The following is a 20287-nucleotide window of genomic DNA, read 5'->3' as shown; positions in this document are numbered from 1 at the left end:
ACCATAGGTCGGCCGGAAATGACGTCAGAGTGACGTCATGTTCGTCCGATTTCGACGCAAAACATTGAACCACGGCAATCGCTCCAAGAGCTCAGTTTTTAAGCTAGATCCAATTTCTTTGCATGAAAGGACTCAGAATTGACCGCGCTATCAAACTGCTATCTCGGATTTTCAAAATTTTGAAAATTTCGAAAATTTTATATAATAATATTCAAAATTTATATTTTTATATTTTTTCAAAAAGTTTTTGACTTTTCGAAAAAACCGGAATATATGTGACAGAACGCATGATTATGACTAACTCTAGCAAGTTTTAGCTAAATATCTTAAAAAATGGCCAAGTTATACGCATTATTACAAAAAAATTCACAATTATTAATTTTTCAAATCACTTTTTCAGTACGTATTTGACATCGTACACCAATATAAATGGCACCATCGTGTTTCTGAGCTCAAACTGCATCCAATAGACACCTTTTTTGTTGAAAAATTTTAACTTCAAAATTTGACCTTTTTGACCTGAAAGTGACCTGACCTAAGCTAAATTCGACTCAAAATGACCTCGAATGACACAGACGACATCAAATTCGAAATCTATGGCCTAAATGGACCATAAAACATGTGTCACGTGACCGACGCATGATATAATATTTTCGTGACCTGTGATGACCTGGCCCTGACCTGAAAATCAAAGTACAAGTTTGGTACCCTCAAGGTATCTAGAGCATCTGTTCACGAGTGTGGAAACCAAAAATGAGCCTGATCTGACTTGTAAGACGGCGGCCAGAGCCCAAAATGTGAACAAGCCAAAGTGCTAATAATTTTTACTTTGACCTGACCTGTGACGTCATCGGTGACCTCGAGGTCAATGAAATTAGGTTTTGCTCGACAGTTTTTCCGGGGCTATCAGACGCCGTTTGAATTTTGACGATCGGCCCAGTAGTTTCGGAGTTAGGAGGGGGGCTATGAATAGCCCCCCCCCCCCCCCCAGTAGGGCGTGTTATACACAGACCCCAGTGGGGCGCGGGTTAACAACTCATAAAAACGGATAGCATAGTAACGAGCTTAACAGGAAAAGATAAACAACGAAAATGACAAGCAAACCGCTATTATAAATCAGTTCGACAAATGTTCACTACAAAGAGAATCAACAACAATAGGCAGCTACCAAAAAGCACCGTGTGCTAGGGCTTGCAATGGATACTAATATTTCGATGCATCGGTCCATTAGATGTAACTATAAAGTATTCGTGGATAAACTCATTTCCGACGATAAGATCAAAGGGAATGTCCTTGTCATGGATAACACACAAGGAATGTCCTTGTTTTACTGTAAACTGAGAATGAACAATCACCCGAATTAAAGACAGTCACTCCCGCTACTGGACACAACAATCACAGTTAACATTCCGGTAAGGTAAGTACAGCTTTCAGCTACATGAAACACAGACAGACAGCACAACCCACCAAATTGTGACACGCCGTGAATTTTCGCGTACGATCTTGTCTGACACACAAATAGCCATGTCATGCCTGGCTATGATTACGTTCGACCATTCCGTAATAACTGGACGTCACCAGTTCGCGACACGAGGTCACTAAATAAGGAATGCCGCCACAGCTGTGTGGTCGGCCGACAGACTGACGCTGTGAATTACCTCTAACATAGGCACAGAGCGCACAGTGCACATATCTCCCGGCACAGTTGCCGGTCGGGGGCGGGCCCTGCGGTCCGCTCGTCCCCGTGTGTCGCTGATAGCGAGCATATGGCAAAGACGAGCCACGTCGCACTAAATCCACACCAGGTGCATCTGTTTCAGCAGATACGCCATCACATTCGCTTTGCAGGGTTCGCAGTTGCTGTGGGGCTGAACGGAATCGTTGACAATCATCGGAAACATACGAATTAGATCCCCCCTCCCCGCCCGGGCGGGCCAGTATAATGCCAGATATTAGCGCCAGTCTGGCGCGCCGTCAGTTCCGCTCGGTGGACGGGTCACCACTCCCTCGCAGCCGGCTGTGACAAGTCCCAGACTCTGCCACCGACCGGGTGTGGGCTGCAGACAGCCTTCTGTCCAGCCGTCTCTCCCCTCCCCCACCCCAGGCCACGTGCCCACGCCGGGCCCCTGGGGACCCATCTCCGCCGCCAGCCGCGGGGCAGGGCTCGGCGGCCGGGTCGGTCGAGTACTTCACGCATACAGTGGCGGCTTGGCTCTGTTGTATCCCTTCCTCCCTTCACCACTTCACCCCCCACCTCTGACCAAATCTCAACACATCACATCTCTATCTCACCACCGCGACTGAACTGATTCCGCTCACCTACCGGCGTGGGACGGACGGACGGACGGACGGCCCGGCGGCGCGGCGGCTTTGTACCGGCCCGGCCGGTGGTCGCAGCGCTAATTATAGCCGGCGGCGAGGCTCGTCTCACACCTCGCGAGCTAAGGCGATCGATTGTGACCGGTTCGGACGGGTCAGCCGCACCGGGTCTCCACATCCGACGGAGAGTTCATAGACGGTAACGGCGACCGAGCGACGGAAGGACGGAGAGGAGGCGGGTGGAAGCGCCAATCACAGCACGTATGAGAGCTCGAGGTTCAGAAGTCAGCAGTCGGCCAGGCATAAAGATGATTTATGGTGATAGGGGTCATGAACGGACCGCGCTTTTTCATCGAAAAGTGACGCAGCTGATATAGCTTTTAAGTGAAGACCTTGACTACGGTTATATGCTAGCTCTCGTCATCCAGAAGAGAAAAGAACTATCTTCTACCCTACTAAATTCGCAATTTATCGGTCATCAGATCCAGCTGAACTAGAACGACGCGTGGCCCCGGCCCTGCCCAGGCCCCCTCACCCCCACCGCACCCATACCGAACCACCTGCGGTACACGGGCGGGCCAATGTCCGGTACACGGGCGGGCCGATGTCGCCGGGACCCGACACGGCCCGTCATCGTGTCGCAGGCCGCCGGCGGACGGTGGCCGCACGCAGAACCTTATCGATCGGTCGGCGGGCGGCTGGGAGAGCCGCGGCGGGCCATGGGCGCAGCCGACCGACTGACTGAGAGAGCCGGCCGAGACTGCACGACGCCGCCGTCGGGTCGGGGAGAGCGGGGAGCCGGAGAGAGGAGGGATAGAGGAGAGGGAAGGAGGGAGGGAGAGGGAGAGGGAGAGAGGGGAGGGAGAGAGGAGAGAGGGGGAGAGGAGAGAGGAGAGGGGATAGGGAGACGGAAAGATCGGAAACTCGTTTCCCGGTACAATCAATGATAAGTTACCCGTTTTTAAAGGAATCAATGGAAAGGAGACTGGGAATACGTGAAAAGGGAGTGAATCAGCATTAACTGACACATTGCTATGCTCCAGAATTAAAGTCGACTAATTGTCTGAATACAGGTTGCATTTAGTGAAAAGCTCACGGCATCTCTTGGCTCAAATTTATGAATCATCGCAGATTAGCGATGTGTCACTTACAGAGCGCCTACGTAAACTCAGCATTCACCACACAGCCCTGCGGTGCGCCGTGCCACGACTCGTGACTCATCGCCGCCACTCGGAGCTCATATGTGGCGGTCTGAGTCACGCGTGTGGCGGGTCAGAGAGCTGTCAGAGGGGTCACTGGGCCGGAGGATCGCCCCGCTCATGAGCTCAGTGGGCGACACCCACTGCCGGAACTAAATAACGTGACAGTCATAACGTTGGTTACCGCGCGGCGTATGTAGAGTAGGTATAGCCCTTTGACAGCCCGCGGCGGCCGGGACAACGCACCACCACAGGCAGTGTACTGTAGCAGGATGCATGCAGAGACAACATACTTTATCCGCGCTCTACAGAACTAAAATCGGAGGGGGAGGAGCGACGCAGCTGCGGATCGAGACGGCTGGCGGTGCTGATCAGCAAAAACGACACCGATAGCGCACGACTGTACAGAACGCCAGGATGTGGCAGACGGCGGCTGTTTTTAGCTGTGAATGTATGTACCGCTGGGCGGACAACAAGTGCCGTATAGAAGAAATGGTAGCGGTCAGCGCTCACAAACAAGTGGATTTGTGTGGAGTCCCCTCTGCGGTAGGTATATGGCATTACGGCATGTTGGATCCTTATAAAGTGCACTCTTGACAAACGATCAAAGCTATAAGCAACAAACGATCTTGAGTAATTATTACTTTATTTGTTTCCTGCCATCTATCAAAAATATACTCTATTTATGTTTGCGAGAGCATTATAGGACCTTTATTGTCAATCATGGTCGGAGCTGTGAGTTTCGGATTCCCACAGACGGATTCCCGAATTCGGATTTTCCATTACTTTAAAATATTTACAGGGCAGTTATGGACATTCCAATTGCACTTACGCAAAAATACGAATATCGGGCATCTGAACGCGATAGGATTTGAAGAATTTGACTAAAACAATGCCGACTAGCCGTTCCTTCCTGACTGAGATTGCCCGCTTGCCTAACTGCCTGCCTACCCGTCCCCGAGCCGCTCGGACTGACCTGCCGAGGTGACGGGCGGCTGCGCCATGCCCGCCTGGTGCAGCAGGTAGCGCTGCTGCAACATGTGCATCTGCTGCATCAGCTGCGAGTGGTGCAGCGACAGCGCCGCCGACTTGCTCTTGTCGTGAGCCACCTGCACGGCACGGACGGGGCGCCGGGTCAGCGGTGGCGCACAGTGGAACGGCCGGGAGAAGGGGAGAGAGGAAAGGAAGGAATGAAAGACGGTACAACGGCATCCGGAGACGAAAGACTACATAAAGGAATGCATGAAACATGTGCCGGTAGTACATATGCTTAGTAAGTGCATCTGGGTCCGTTAAAGCAGCGCTTGATACATATAGGTAATTAAAATTACATTCAACCCCAGCTCACTCGAGTTTACCCTTGACTTCTCCTCCCCATCCACGAACAAATGGCAGCGGCCGCATTTCTGGTGCACTAACGCGCTGCCAATTGCCGTCGCGTCGGTCGGCTGATTTATTATATGAAAACAGCTGGTGCGCCGCCATAAACAAGACTGCACGGGCGACAGGGAGGGCGGCCGACCCGCCGGCAGTCACTGACGCAAGGAGTGCGTGGTGAGCCGACATCCATCAGCCAACACCGGTCCGTGACCGCCGCCAGAGCGGAGTGGGACGGTCGAGCCCCCGACCAGTGTGTGAGTTCTGAGTCGGTGAGGGTACACGGCTCACCGTGCGGTGAGAGCAATCAGCTGAGACCACTGCAGGACATCGGTGTAAGCGGGGGAGATATGCCATACCGAGAGTAAACACCGGAAAAGGTAAGAAGGGCTGACGGAAGAGAGAAGAGGAATTTCTTCTGATGTACCGGGGGACGGACAATGGTCTGTCGCGCTACAGGCGCCTGCAGCAGGTACACCGTGTCCACCTACCTGCGTCTGCTGGTACATGGTGATCTGGAGCTGCCCCTGCAGCAAGTACACCGTGTTCACCTACCTGCGTCTGCTGGTACATGGTGATCTGGAGCTGCTCCTGCAGCAAGTACACCGTGTCCACCTACCTGCGTCTGCTGGTACATGGTGATCTGGAGCTGCTCCTGCAGCTGCCGCACAGCGTCCTCGGTCTGTTTCTTACTCAGCTCGGCCAACTGATGTTGCTGTCAGAGGGAGACGACATCAGCAGCGTCACTTGTGACGTCACAGCCAATAAACAAGGCGGTAAACCTCGCCTCAGACCAATATCCTAAAAACGCAATCAGACTTTGGTCTTCAGGTTTACTGCTATCGGTAGGCACACCACCGGACATACATTTAACGTCAAAATATGTAGCTACGAGTTAGTGCCAATCCATCATTTCTGTGCATCAAAACAGGACCTTGGAGGCCGTTCTCGCTCAGGGTATGTATGTTCTCGCTACTTGTTGTGGTTGCTATGACAACACACACACCTAAACGCTCAGTTCTGTGTACTGCAGCCGGATCTGATTGGTGGGTACACCGTGCGCGTGGCTATTACCCACAGCAGGTAATCGCATCAGACAGATTCCCTTACCAAACGCTGGAAATACAGATGGAGCGGTTCGTAGAAATATTTTCCGAAACACAAGACGAAATTAGCCAATTTTGGTTATGAGATGACTGAGAAATGATAAAAAGCCACCAATCCCAGCCATGTCCTGGTCCTAGCCAGAGCGAAGCCCTTGAGGTTAACGTTTCGGTTCATTGGTATGGTATACTGTTTTTGTTCTGTGGATATTCTCCGAAACAGGGGACGTGCGCTGTTCAGATGAGGCGAGAGCTACTAACCTGTTGCTGCATCAGGAGTCCCTGCTGCTGGAAAAAGTTCTGGAACTGCGCCGGACTCAGCTGGTGCTGAATGAGCTGCTGCATGTGCTGGAGGCCGGGGGGCATCATCATAGACGTGCCGCCGCCCGCCGAGTCATGGCTCTTGGCCGAAGGGGACGCCGGTCTAGCCGCCCGACTGGTACTCCTGATGACCGAGCTCACCTGCAGAAGAGAGGGGACAGGGGTTAGGCACGGGTCACCGGCTTACCTGATAGGGGGAGGGAGGGAGGGAGGGAGAGAGAGAGAGAGAGAGAGAGAGAGAGAGAGAGAGAGAGAGAGAGAGAGAGAGAGAGAGAGAGAGAGAGAGAGAGAGAGAGAGAGAGAGAGAGAGAGAGAGAGAGAGAGAGAGAGAGAGAGAGGCGAAGGCCAGAAGAATTAGTCATTTGAAAGCGATGTGGAGGGATGTGACAGGCGAGCTACAAGACACGGGATTATGAGTGAGTAAGAAGGGTTGCCCTCTATCCCGGGGTGCCCTATCGAAAGTAGAGCAGTGCAATAGACACATGACCAACGGGAAGGCGGAAAGGGGGAAGTCAATAGGTCATTACTCATCATTGACTGTTGTGACTCAACGTCCACCTTCTGACGTATTACGGAGAGACCGGGCTGCGGCTTGACAAAAAAAAAAACCATCAGTGACACTCAGACAGCAGAATAAGCAGTGAGCGCCACCAGTAGAACATCTCTATATTACCACCATGTTGATGCATCAACTGAACGCCAGCCTATCTCCAGCGATCTTAGCAGCAGAGCCGGTGAACTCGTCACACTCACAGTTCCCAGCTCAGTCTCGGGGTACACCAGCACAGCTACCCGTCCCCTGATCACCGTGACAGCACGGGCGCACCTCACGACTCAGGTGAGAGCCCACACGGGTCAGGAGTTCCACGACAACGTCCTGCTCGCCCACCGTCAGCGTTGCCCTGAGGCTCCATCCACCCTCAGACTGCAACCTCTCGGCCACCTTGCCCGCCCAATGGAAGCAGGGGCGCCGAGCTGTCTGCAACGGCCCGGGATGACGGATGACGGCCCGGATGACGGACGGATGACGCCGGATGACGGACGGATGACGCTCCTGTCCGGGTGGCGGCCCGTCCCGACCAACTGCCGCTCGTCAATGTCTCGTCAGTGCGTGGAGTGAACGCGGCGGGCGCGGCTCACCAATCTGTCCTCTGAGGCCGGCCGTCTCCCATCGAAACAGATGCGACTCCGGTCGGGAGCCGGTTGTTCGGAGGGGCTGAGGAGTGCGGACTGAGGACTGGGGAGGGTGGTAGGTGGTTGTGTTAAAATCGGGTTTACGGAAGCCGAAAAGTGATTATACTAAGCATGTGCTCGTAATCAATGCCAGGCCCAAACGTACCTACTACAGCAGGCGAAACAAAACCAATCGTCCGAAGCTAGTGCAAGTCTGACGGTACTGCAAGCACTTAAACCAGCACAGGGACGGACATAACGGTGGACCAGTCCACTCTGCGAGATTCATCTGCGGTTCAACGGACACACCGAAGGCAGACAGTGTGTTTCCCGGAACAGAACTGGTTTGTGCCGAGCGAACAGGCGATCTATCTCGCAACTGTAGCCACACATTTCAATGCGGACCGTCAGGTCTGACCAAGTTGGCCATCTCGCCATCTTTACAACCGCCTGCTTTGACAGCCGTTCAACTGATTCGCGTATAACTCATCATTCGGCGTACAAATAACACAACCGAAACTAGATCCCTCTCAGCGATACTACATCAAAAGTACTGAACATCTGACATCGGCGACATCTTCACAACCGAGACCAGTCTGAATTCTGATAAAGGAGAGGCGACGCACATTCACTCATCCGCAGCTGATTCAGTCAGACGCACAAAAATGCACAATAATGCGCATAATATAAGTGCTATGGATAGTTACAGCCATGACAGCCATTACATCAAGGTGAGGTGAGACGAACGAGGGAAATCGTTACTTGCGAGAATTTTGAAATTTCGAAAAATGACTTTGAGCGAGCAATTGATCGAGAAAAATCCAGCCGTCTGGCTATAGCTATCACGATGCACTTGAGCAGAAATGATTTGTGAATCATTCACAGTCGGTCCTTTCAGTCACATGGGAGTCCCGATCATTGGCCTGCGTCGTGTAAACGTTGTACCCAATAACCCACGGCCAGACCCGCGCTGCCCCGGCAGCACGGGCAGTACGGGCGGCCGGCTGCCCCGGCGTCACGGGCAGCACGGGCAGCACGGGCGGCCGGCTGCCCCGGTGGCCCACCTATCGTTTGGATAAAGCCATCCGTTTATTACACAGCTGCGATACACCGCGGCACAATGCGTACATCAGTCATAAACAAATACGGCCGGCGGGCGATAACGCTGCTGCAGATAGTGCAGCTATGACGACCGGCGCCGATCAGCGCGGCCCGGGGGTGGTGCCGCTGCAGCAGTGACTGCATGTTGGATAGTGACACAGGCGCGGCCTCAGCTGACGCCGAGTGGTTATCCGTGACACCACTTTGGTCAGTGGTGTCTTGGCTGACCACTCGGGGTAATGTTAGGTCACCAGGGGTCAGATGAGGTCACCAACACCGAAACCAAGCGTGCGCAGCTCGTCAACTTCCTGGGAATAGTGCGTTCAGCAGCGCAACGATCGCCGATTCTCCGAAACACAGCTATCAAACGCCCGCGGCCGGGCGCTCCACACGCCGGGACAGCTCGTCTCGCCGATCAAAGCCTCTGAGAACTTCTCACTCACTGCCGGCGGCAGCGCCCGACGCCCTCGGGCCAAACCGTCAGCGTACAACCGTCCCCGGTGACCCGGGACTACGCTCCAGAGGTCTGACTCCGACTGACTGCGGCAGGGGAGGGAGAGACACCCGGAACTGACACCCACGCTGTCCTGCCTGGGGCAGAGGTCACAGTGGGGAGACAGGATGCTGTTTCGCAGCGCAGCGTATTCGCGTCATGCGGCGGCGGTGTGGCTATAAGGTCAGATCAGGACGGACATGTCAGACTGTCACGGTGACAGGCCTCGACGGTGCCACAGATGTGACAGCTCTGTCACGCAGCCACCGTCCGACGCACTGGCAAAAGGTCCGACCGTGCTCGGAAAACCGCCCTCGTGCAATGAAAGGACAAGCTTGCAACTTTAGGCGACTGGACGACGGGCATATGAAAGCCGTAATTGCCCATACAAACTGCCATGGACGTGATATTAAAATTCATGATTCATGTTATCTATGTAAAATGAATAATCAAAATTACAGGGTTCCTTTGCCCCTGACCTTTCTCACTCCGTATCCAGTAGCCTGTTTATCAAAGCTGTCCGCTACCCGCCCCCATAGACCGCCGCGCCGGGCCGGTATTGTTGCCGCTGTCCCCCGGGGCCGAGCTCGGGCCGAGAGCTGCGGTTGACGGCCGCACCGGGTTGTTTACCGGCATCCCGTGCTAGCTGTTGACGCCGTGCGGAAATACGGGCCGGCCTCGGCGGCGTGCAGTAAACAGCTCGGCCGGCGCGGCGCTCACAAACACGCTGCGTGCGGCCGCGTACACGCTACCCCCGCCCCGGGCTGGTCAAGGTCACTGGGGCGCCTGATGTCCGCGGGGGAGGGGTAGTCTGGAGCGGTTCAGACAGGGTACAGGACACGGGGTGGGTATTTATTTAGATCAGGCCAGACTGGCTAACCCGCAGTTACGGAGTCAACAGCGTCGACTCGCAGCAGCCACAAACTGGGCAGTAAAATCGCCGTCTAATGTGCGGGAAAATAAGGCATGATTCTACTGTGGCCAACGTGACAATTGCCACAACACCTAAGCTTGTGACAAGCATGAGCAGTGAGCACCTCAGCCCGTCCAAACAGGCATCAAACACGCAGACAACGAATTACCAAAGGAGACATCCCATCCCTCATCAAAAGCTCATAAACAACCGGTCCCACTGTCTCGGTACTCTTCCAGCAGTCGTTCTGAAGCCACACACAGCACTGCCAGAGTTCTCCACAACAGGCCAACTCGTAAACAGCCGACAAACAGCGGCCCAAAGCGTCACAAATCAAGCATTAACGGGACGTTGAATCGTGATTAGCGGGCCGACGTGACACGACGCGACACCGAGCCAGTGGGGTCCAGGGAAGGGGGAGGGGGAGGGGGGGGGGGGCGATAACGAGAAGGGTGGAGAAGAACAAACAGAACCGCGGCGGCCCCGCCGTGGTCGGCCGATAACACGCGCAGTGTGAGCCGAGCCGCGGTGTACAAGGGGTGCGCGGAGTGTTTCTCGCGCGGCGCGCGCGACGAATGCGATATAAGTGCTCGGTTTGGTGTACGGAATAACAGGACAACATCAACGGAGCGACAGGAGACGGACGCATGATGGCAGGTGGGCGCAGCGATAGGCTGCGGGGGGGGGGGGGGGAAGGATCTAGGTAGAACGGCCACGAGGAGACGGGATAGGGGGGGGGGGACCGTTCGACGGGCGCTATAGAAGTGGGCGTGACGGAGAGGGGCGGGTACCTAGCTGACCACGACACCGTGCGCCTAGAGAGGCCAGCATCTGTGGTCCCCGTCGTGTCATGGCCACGGCCGACGGGTGTGACCTGATCCGTATATGCCGTGTGCACAGGAGGACCTGGTAACTGTGGTCCCCGTCGTGTCATGGCCACGGCCGACGGGTGTGACCTGATCCGTACATGCCGTGTGAACAGGATGACTTGGCAACTGTGGTCCCCGTCGTGTCATGGCCACGGCCGACGGGTGTGACCTGATCCGTACATGCCGTGTGAACAGGATGACCTGGCAACTGTGGTCCCCGTCGTGTCATGGCCACGGCCGACGGGTGCGACCTGATCCGTACATGCCGTGTGAACAGGATGACCTGGTAACTGTGGTCCCCGTCGTGTCATGGCCACGGCCGACGGGTGTGACCTGATCCGTATATGCCGTGTGCACAGGAGGACCTGGCAACTGTGGTCCCCGTCGTGTCATGGCCACGGCCGACGGGTGTGACCTGATCCGTATATGCCGTGTGAACAGGATGACCTGGCAACTGTGGTCCCCGTCGTGTCATGGCCACGGCCGACGGGTGTGACCTGATCCGTACATGCCGTGTGAACAGGATGACCTGGCAACTGTGGTCCCCGTCGTGTCATGGCCACGGCCGACGGGTGTGACCTGATCCGTACATGCCGTGTGAACAGGATGACCTGGCAACTGTGGTCCCCGTCGTGTCATGGCCACGGCCGACGGGTGTGACCTGATCCGTACATGCCGTGTGAACAGGATGACCTGGCAACTGTGGTCCCCGTCGTGTCATGGCCACGGCCGACGGGTGTGACCTGATCCGTATATGCCGTGTGCACAGGAGGACCGGGCAACTGTGGTCCCCGTCGTGTCATGGCCACGGCAGACGGGTGTGACCTGATCCGTACATGCCGTGTGCACAGGAGGACCTGGCACTCTGTGGTCCCCGTCGTGTCATGGCCACGGCCGACGGGTGTGACCTGATCCGTATATGCCGTGTGCACAGGATGACCTGGCAACTGTGGTCCCCGTCGTGTCATGGCCACGGCCGACGGGTGTGACCTGATCCGTACATGCCGTGTGAACAGGATGACCTGGCAACTGTGGTCCCCGTCGTGTCATGGCCACGGCCGACGGGTGTGACCTGATCCGTATATGCCGTGTGAACAGGATGACCTGGCAACTGTGGTCCCCGTCGTGTCATGGCCACGGCCGACGGGTGTGACCTGATCCGTACATGCCGTGTGAACAGGATGACCTGGCAACTGTGGTCCCCGTCGTGTCATGGCCACGGCCGACGGGTGTGACCTGATCTGTACATGCCGTGTGAACAGGATGACCTGGCCACTGTGGTCCCCGTCGTGCCATGGCCACGGCCGACGGGTGTGACCTGATCCGTATATGCCGTGTGCACAGGAGGACCTGGCAACTGTGGTCCCCGTCGTGTCATGGCCACGGCCGACGGGTGTGACCTGATCCGTACATGCCGTGTGAACAGGATGACCTGGCAACTGTGGTCCCCGTCGGGTCATGGCCACGGCCGACGGGTGTGACCTGATCCGTACATGCCGTGTGAACAGGATGACCTGGCAACTGTGGTCCCCGTCGTGTCATGGCCACGGCCGACGGGTGTGACCTGATCCGTATATGCCGTGTGCACAGGAGGACCTGGCACTCTGTGGTCCCCGTCGTGTCATGGCCACGGCCGACGGGTGTGACCTGATCCGTATATGCCGTGTGCACAGGAGGACCTGGCACTCTGTGGTCCCCGTCGGGCCATGGCCACGGCCGACGGGTGAGACCTGATCCGTACATGCCGTGTGAACAGGATGACCTGGCAACTGTGGTCCCCGTCGTGTCATGGCCACGGCCGACGGGTGAGACCTGATCAGTACATGCCGTGTGCACAGGAGGACCTGGCAACTGTGGTCCCCGTCGAGCCATATCTGGCCCGACGACGGGTATGACCTGACACGTGACGTAACTCGCGAGTTCTACCCGGCAGGTAATGGTGCGAACTGATCCAGAACAGGCGGGCACGTATAGGAGAGGGGCGGGTATCTAGTGGCCTCCATCGGGGCGCGGCGGCATTGGGTGAGACGGCAATTTAGTGGTGTCAATCGTAGCCTAAATCTGTGGATTTCCGATTTTGTCCAATGTCCAATCCGGAATTCGGTTGGACAATGACGCAGGTTTGGACAACTTTGGACAATCATTGCTACACCTCAGCATTTCTATAAAGCAATCGTGGTTAACACTGATTGGCGAATAGAAAGATCAGCCTTTGAGATGATTAACACATTAAAGCTGCTAAAAATACATAAAAAAAAAAGATAACAGTGTTAAGTGTAAACTATTGCGTAGGTTTCGGACATCTTTGGACAAATGGCTAGCTTAAACATTTTGGACGGAAATCGGCGTAAGCATTGGAATTGGACGGACATTGGACATACATTTTCTGCAACTAACACCACTAGACGGCATACGCCGAGGTGATAAAGACGAGGCGCCGTCAGCGAGGTGTTGTCGCGGCTGAGCAAATATTGGAGCTTACGACCGGTCGGGACGATAGCGGAGGGTGGGAGAGCAGAGAGGGAGAGTTTGAGGGCACGCAGCTGCGCGCTAAGACAAACAGGTCGGCCGTGCCGAGGCCCAGGGAGGGGAGATGGGACGTTGGGAGCGGTCTCCAGCGGCGGCTGGGTTCTGGGGAGGGGCCGGTCATAACGGAGGGTGGGGGTGGGGGGGGGGAGGGAGATACACTTGGCTGGACATGTGCATCGGGTAGATCGAAATAGTCAGTGTCACTCTGCGGTGCAGTGATGGATTCCAGACTGGGTGTGTGCGCAGAATAGACCGTCCCAGTCAGTGTCACGCAGCCGTGCAGAGATGCATTGTATGTCGGCTAGCCGGGTGCCCCGGGCGCCCCGATTTCGGCTGGCTTTGAGCGCTAGGCGGATTGATATGGTGAGTGTCACGCTGACGTGCCGCGGTGGTTTCCGGCTGGCTGTGTCGACTGCGGTCTTTCCACAGGGCACGTATCAGCAAGAAGGCTCATGTTAGACCGTTTCCAACGCTAAGTCGGAATGTAACTGCACAACTGCAGGTCGTCACTGTCCCGTCGCGGCGGCGGCCGCCGCTTGTGATACTGACGGGTCGGGCTTTCGAATGAGCCTGATCCGTACACCTATCATATCCCTCGTCCGTGTGCGGCGTTCTGTTGCGTCTAGCGTGTGGGGAAGGGGTCAGTTGGACCCCCCCCCCTCCCCCTGCCGTCCGGCTCCTGATTGGGCTGGAATGCCCAGGTCATCAGACCAGTTCGGTCGCCAATGGGACGTCATTAAGCTCCGCCAAAGCGAGCCTCAAGGACGTCACCCCAAACGGCCGACTCGTCTCGTCTCGTCTCGGCCGGCGCCGGCTCTCCCCCAGCAAGGCAGTGAACGCGACGGTTAGTGTATGTAGGTTGGACCACCGGCTGGAATGACTGGATCCGGTTATACTCTGACCACGTGGTGTGGGCGTCACATTTCTGTTGGCTTAGACCCGGCGTCGGCAAGGCGGTCTAGATGACTTTAACAGGGTCAACATGTCGCCAACTGGTCGGTGCGTGTGCATGTCATCGCGGCCTCGGTATGGTATCGATATATACCTGGCGCAATAGCGGCGCCTGCCAGACATGCCAAGTTCAACGCGTATAGCCCAGCAGAAACGCAGCGCGGCAAACTCGCTGACTAGTGCTCGCGTCAAACGCGAAAGCCGGACATGAGGGGAATCTGTGGACCCAGTGGTGCTATTTGCTTACGGCCTGGGCGGCCGTAGCGGTGATAAAAGCTACACCGCCGACAAACCGACGAACAAGGGAGGGACAATGGCCTGGGACGGACGGAGAGGAGGGGAGGGGAGGAAAGAGGAGAGGAGAGGAGAGGAGAGGAGAGGAGAGGAGAGAGAGAGAGAGAGAGAGAGAGAGAGAGAGAGAGAGAGAGAGAGAGGATGGAGGGCGGAAGAGAGAGAGAGAGGAGGGAGAGGAAGAGAGAGAGAGAGAGAGAGAGAGAGAGAGAGAGAGAGAGAGAGAGAGAGAGAGAGAGAGAGAGAGAGAGAGAGAGAGAGAGAGAGAGAGAGAGAGAGAGAGAGAGAGAGAGAGAGAGAGAGAGAGAAAGGGGGGGTGCGGCGACATGGATAAGGGAACGTGCGGCCGAGCGGGCGGACGCGCGGAAAGACGACCTCGAGTGACTCATAACGCACACCGCGGCGCCGCGGCGGGCCGGTCAGGCAAGTGCAAACAGCAGATAGCCCGGCACGGCAGGCTGTGGTACTGCGATCCTAGGCGTGACTTCGGGGGCGTATTCATAATTAGACTCGTGCATGATCCTACGCCGTCGACAGTGCAGAAGGGTGGAAGCCAAGCGACAGGCTGTGGACAATGGTCGATGCCAGAGAAACTGTCGTTGGGCGGTTCCGGCACGGGGCTGACATTGGATACCGCGGTGCGGCGCGGGGCCGTTTCGCGAAAAACAATCAGTCCGCCGAACGGCGCCGTGCCGGGGTGACGGCAGCCATTCGGCGAGAGGTCGCGGACGGTACGACACGGGGACCGTTCCATGCTCCACCGCTGCCGAACATGATAGTGAACCCGTTGAGTGCGCGCGATAAACCTAATGGCGAAGTGCGGCTCATTTTAGATCTATCACAGTAGAGAGATGTCGGGGTCAACGCCGGGTTAGACCCAGACGAGTTTCGTGTGACGTACACATCATTCGACGAGGCCGTGCGGTCGATTCTCCTAGCTGGAGGCGCCGGGACCTTGCTGTTCAAGACCGATGTTAAAAATGCATTCAAACTTATACCTGTCCGGCCCGGCCAGTGGGCGCTACTGGGGTTCTGTTGGGACGGTTTACTATACTACCAGGTTTGTCTGCCATTGAGGCTAGAAGCAGTCCATGGGTTTTCAATGATTTTGCCACATGCTTGCGCCTATGTGTTCCAGGATCAGACATCGGACGTGTATATACGCAATTATTTAGATGACTTCTTCGGGGTAGGGCGTGGAGTATCGGACAGTGCCGACGTAGCGTATGTGAGACTGCGAGACATTTGTGCGGAAGTGGGCGTGCCGCTGGCCGAGCGGAAACGCGCCCCGCCATCAACACGGATGGAGCTTCTCGGGTTGTGATAGACACAGAAACACCCTAGACACCCTAGCGTTGCCAGACGCCAAGCTAGTGGGCACCCAGGAGTTACTAAAGACACTGCTCGGGCGACAGAAATGCACACAGCGGGAACTGCTGTCGGTGGTGGGACGTCTCGTGCACGCCAGCAAGTACGTCCCGCCGGGGAGGGCGTTCACTAGACGCCTGCTAGATTCGGCGATAATCTAGTATGAATACACATACCCTTGGTTCCTTTGGGGTGTTTGGCGGTGGCTCGCACAGAGCTGGAGGCGAAGATAAACCCGGGTGTTGACGGCCTTTCACAGCCAAACAGGGAGAGGAGTTGATCGGAGGACACGCTAATCAAGCATTAACGGGACGTTGAATCGTGATTAGCGGGCCGACGTGACACGACGCGACACCGAGCCAGTGGGGTCCAGGGAAGGGGGAGGGGGAGGGGGGGGGGGCGATAACGAGAAGGGTGGAGAAGAACAAACAGAACCGCGGCGGCCCCGCCGTGGTCGGCCGATAACACGCGCAGTGTGAGCCGAGCCGCGGTGTACAAGGGGTGCGCGGAGTGTTTGCCCACCCACCATCCCCATCATCACCGTCCTGTCCTTTGTTCCCAAACGACCCTCGTCGTCCACCCGGGTTTGACGAAGCGGTGGCTCGCACAGAGCTGGAGGCGAAGATAAACCCGGGTGTTGACGGCCTTTCACAGCCAAACAGGGCACCGAATGTGGCAATTTTCCAGCCGCGTGGGGGCCGGCGGGCCCGGGCCGGGCCGCCGCGGTGTGCAGAGGCCAATCACGCGGCCCGTTCACGTGAGCGCCCGGAGAGAGCGAGAGTGAGGGCGTCAAAACAGCGAAACAAACAGCGCTCGAGTCGGCGGTGACACGTCGCCGCCTGTAGCCGACCTGCCAGAGTAAACATCTCGTCGCTCGGCGCGGCCGCAGGCGGATGCTCGCCGACGGAGGGCCTCTGTAGGACCGCGCAGGCATGCACGGCATGCGATAGACAGGTCAGTCGGCACTGGCCGTGCTGTATTTTATTGGTGGTTGGGTAATTTCGCAACATTTTCGTAAATAATATAGTCATATATGGCAAACAAGAATAAAGGTAACATAAAACGTTCAAAAGCAAACATTATTCAAACACATTTTGTCGTTTACATGATAACATCTACTTCATAAGGTCCATTGCCAACATCCTGGCGCGTTTTGCCCTTTTGGGCGGCGATGATTAGCGTGGATAATGGAGCTTGGTTACTACTTAAAGGAACATTGTTTAAGTGAACCGGAACTTATTGCGGTAGGCTGAATACGTAGGCACAACATTTTAAGTTTAGATAGCAATCGCAAACCATAATTGGTCCAGGCATTGTGCGATTGTATTTATGGATCTTTAGTTGTTTGAAAATGCCGTATAGTGCTGCTTGTAATTTATGTGTTATGGAGCGCGACAGTTTGTTACAGATAGTATCGATGCGCTGTAGTGTGTAGTTATGTGTTTCATGAATACGGGGTCACGTATCAGATATCTTAATGAATCAAAAACATCAAAACCTGTTCGCAAATTGGGGTTAGGGACACGTAGACCGCATTGGTCATTTTGCTCCACAACTTGAAGACTTATAGCCACCTTTGGTACGCATGACCTCGCAAGCAGGGTAATGCCTTTTGATCAGATTCAGTTAAACACTTTAAAAAATCGGTTCATTCCGAACAGAACTAGGGACGTAACATGATCTCTATATAAAAACGTGAAGTAATAACCGAAATTCCAGTAAGTATAATAATGTTTTTGCTTACACATACTTTAAACGCACCTCACTTGATTGAAGATTCTAAAATTGCTACTGAAATGTTGAGCTTTAAGATAAAAATTCGAGCACAATTCTGAACCACGATATCTGGATTTAGTTGAGATTTAGTGAAAATCGATGGACAGAAGCGAACTTCTCCACCTACCCCAAAAAAGTTGCATTCCGCGGCCATAAACTTCGGGATAATGAACGCCATGATCGGTGTGGCACCCTGACCTGCGTACAGAGCCACAGCTCTGGGACGCTGGTTTCACCATACGCCTGGCCGGCCCCGACAGCGCGTGACGATCAGTGCATAGCATGACATTGACATGGGCGGTACGCACTATACGCAGCGGGCCGACAGCCCTGTCACAGAAATGTGGCGGAGGGGAACCGCATCGGCCTGATGGCTGCTTTCAGGAAGGCAGTCCTGTCTCCTGTGACAGGTTCATGGACTGGAGAACAGGGTAGCGTGCCTGACTGTGCCAGCCACAGGACCGTGACTCGTGTCATGACTCTGTGAATGACTCTAGACTCGGCGCGGTGACATTACAAATATAGGTATACTGGGGGGCACCGTGATCAGCGTTTCTACCGCTGACCCGGGAGCCGGGAGTGCTACGATAATGCTTATACCACCACACGCTCGGGCAGGCTGCGCTGATACCTTCCTCCCACTCCTCCCGTCCACATGGCTGGCGTGCCATTGCACAATGACCTCCCCCTGGGTCCACCGACCGCCCCGCCCCCATCCTCCCTTCCACTCGCTACTCACTGAGATCACACCTCCAGTCCAGTCTCCCACCGTCCCCGGCCGGCAGTGGCGGCAGCTCGGTGCGTCTGCGGCGCACTGGCGACACTGGCGGCGCGGCGGCGGCGAGTGCGGCGCGCACGTCACTCCCGGCTGAAGCGCGCCGCTCGTCTGACGCCCACTCGGGCCGTGCCGTCGGCCCGGGCTGCTGCCGCGCGCCGGCCGGGCCGACGACGCCGGCCCACTGTTTACAAAAAGACTTGTTTACACACCGCGCCGAGCCGGCCGCCTATTTACTTGTTTATCTTTTGGCGCGATGTGCCGGCGTTGTGCACCCGGACACTGCGATCGAACGGCGCGCCGGCGGCGGCTGACGCGGTGCACACGGTTGGTGGAGGCGCGCTGAGGTTGCACTCTCCGATGTCCCACGCGTTAAGTTCGAGCGCGGCGCGGAGCCGCGAGCGGTGACCTTTCCATTTGCATAGTCAAATGTCGAACGGTGACAAACCATTTGTTATATAACTGATGTCATGACATGGCATGAGCTGAACTTTGGGGTAGAAGCAACTACTGCAAATCAGTTTGGAGCAGCGTAACGGCAGGCTTCCACATCATGAGCCACCGCCAATGCCCATAAAAATATCTAGGAAAGTCTGATATAATCGCTACCTATAACACATTAATTTTGTGCGAACAGTGCCTTACAAAAGAGATGGAATGAAAACCATGGAAAGGCGGTTTTAAGCTGTCCCGTTCACTGTTGAAATCTCATTTTTCATGAGAGGAGGGAGAAATGTTCCCACTTCCGACAACCCAATTTGATATTGATTCGTCACAAAATTACTTTCTACATCAGCGTTAGTTGAAAATAAGCACAACTGTTCGCTAAATGCTGATATCGTCATTGAACTTAGAAGTTGTTATAGAGGTCAAAGGCTGACTTGTGATTTGAATTGTCGGCATGTATGAGTAAAAAGATAAAAAAAAATACCTATAGAAAGCCAGTAAAATTATTGTCCCGTGGAAATGTCGATTTTAAAATACCACGATCGCGATGTGCGTTGAATACGAGCATCATTGTCCCCCGCTTTTGTCTTACCGTCGTAACCACGATAAATCGCTTTTTCCATTTCAGAAGTTTGTTTTTCTATTAAAAAAAAGAACGAAAATGAAAGGAAAATCGCCAAATGAAAGACGAGAACAATAACAAGAATATGGTTTGTTTTTCTATAAAAAAAAATAACGAAAATGAAAAGACAATCGCCTAATGAAAGGCGAGCACAATAACACAAATATGCTATACATCCAAGGGTTTCCGTAAATCAGAACGGCCTTTGAAGAGCCCTGCCGGCAGCAGTCTTCGTGCATAAACCACAGTGTATACCGCCAAAGTACGCCATGGCCGTCCCAAGGAGACACCAACGACGGCCTGAACAAAGTGGCATACCTACCACCTGATGGCCAGCACACGTGTATATAATCAGCGGAGATCCGGCGATTAGCCGTTTTCGCGTACTTAGGAGCACAAGCTAGCGTTACCTATTGCTTTTAAGGCCGGCTCATTCTTTTGCAATATTGGAGTACGTCCATGCGGCTAGGGCAAACCTGCATGGAAGGACCCCATTAAAGGAGAACTAGTTGAGAATAGAGCCTTTTCTTTAGGTGTGCTATTATAATCAACACATGCTGGTACTCGCCATGGCTCAGGAGGCATGCATTATTCTTAAAACTGGGACCCAGCGCTAGTCGGCGGCAGTTTGTTTCGATCGACCGCCTTCACTGCATGTGC

At 55.0% G+C, this 20287-nt stretch overlaps 1 protein-coding gene across 1 annotated transcript in view; it reads right to left on the bottom strand.

Moving 5' to 3' along the window:
- Positions 1 to 20287, bottom strand: part of LOC122386808 (forkhead box protein P1-like) — a 116150-nt gene that overhangs the window by 17072 nt on the left and 78791 nt on the right. The window contains exons 5-7 of the mRNA XM_043376447.1: positions 6260 to 6460; positions 5515 to 5610; positions 4495 to 4627 (exon numbers count right to left, since the gene is read on the bottom strand). Of these exons, the coding sequence (XP_043232382.1) occupies positions 4495 to 4627; positions 5515 to 5610; positions 6260 to 6460 (430 nt within the window). The remainder of the gene's footprint in view (positions 1 to 4494; positions 4628 to 5514; positions 5611 to 6259; positions 6461 to 20287) is intronic.

This window comes from Amphibalanus amphitrite, unplaced genomic scaffold, assembly GCF_019059575.1.
Source record: "Amphibalanus amphitrite isolate SeventyFive unplaced genomic scaffold, NRLGWU_Aamphi_draft 000016F_arrow, whole genome shotgun sequence".
Classification (NCBI taxonomy): domain Eukaryota; kingdom Metazoa; phylum Arthropoda; class Thecostraca; order Balanomorpha; family Balanidae; genus Amphibalanus; species Amphibalanus amphitrite.
This window is presented reverse-complemented; position numbering and strand designations above follow the sequence as displayed.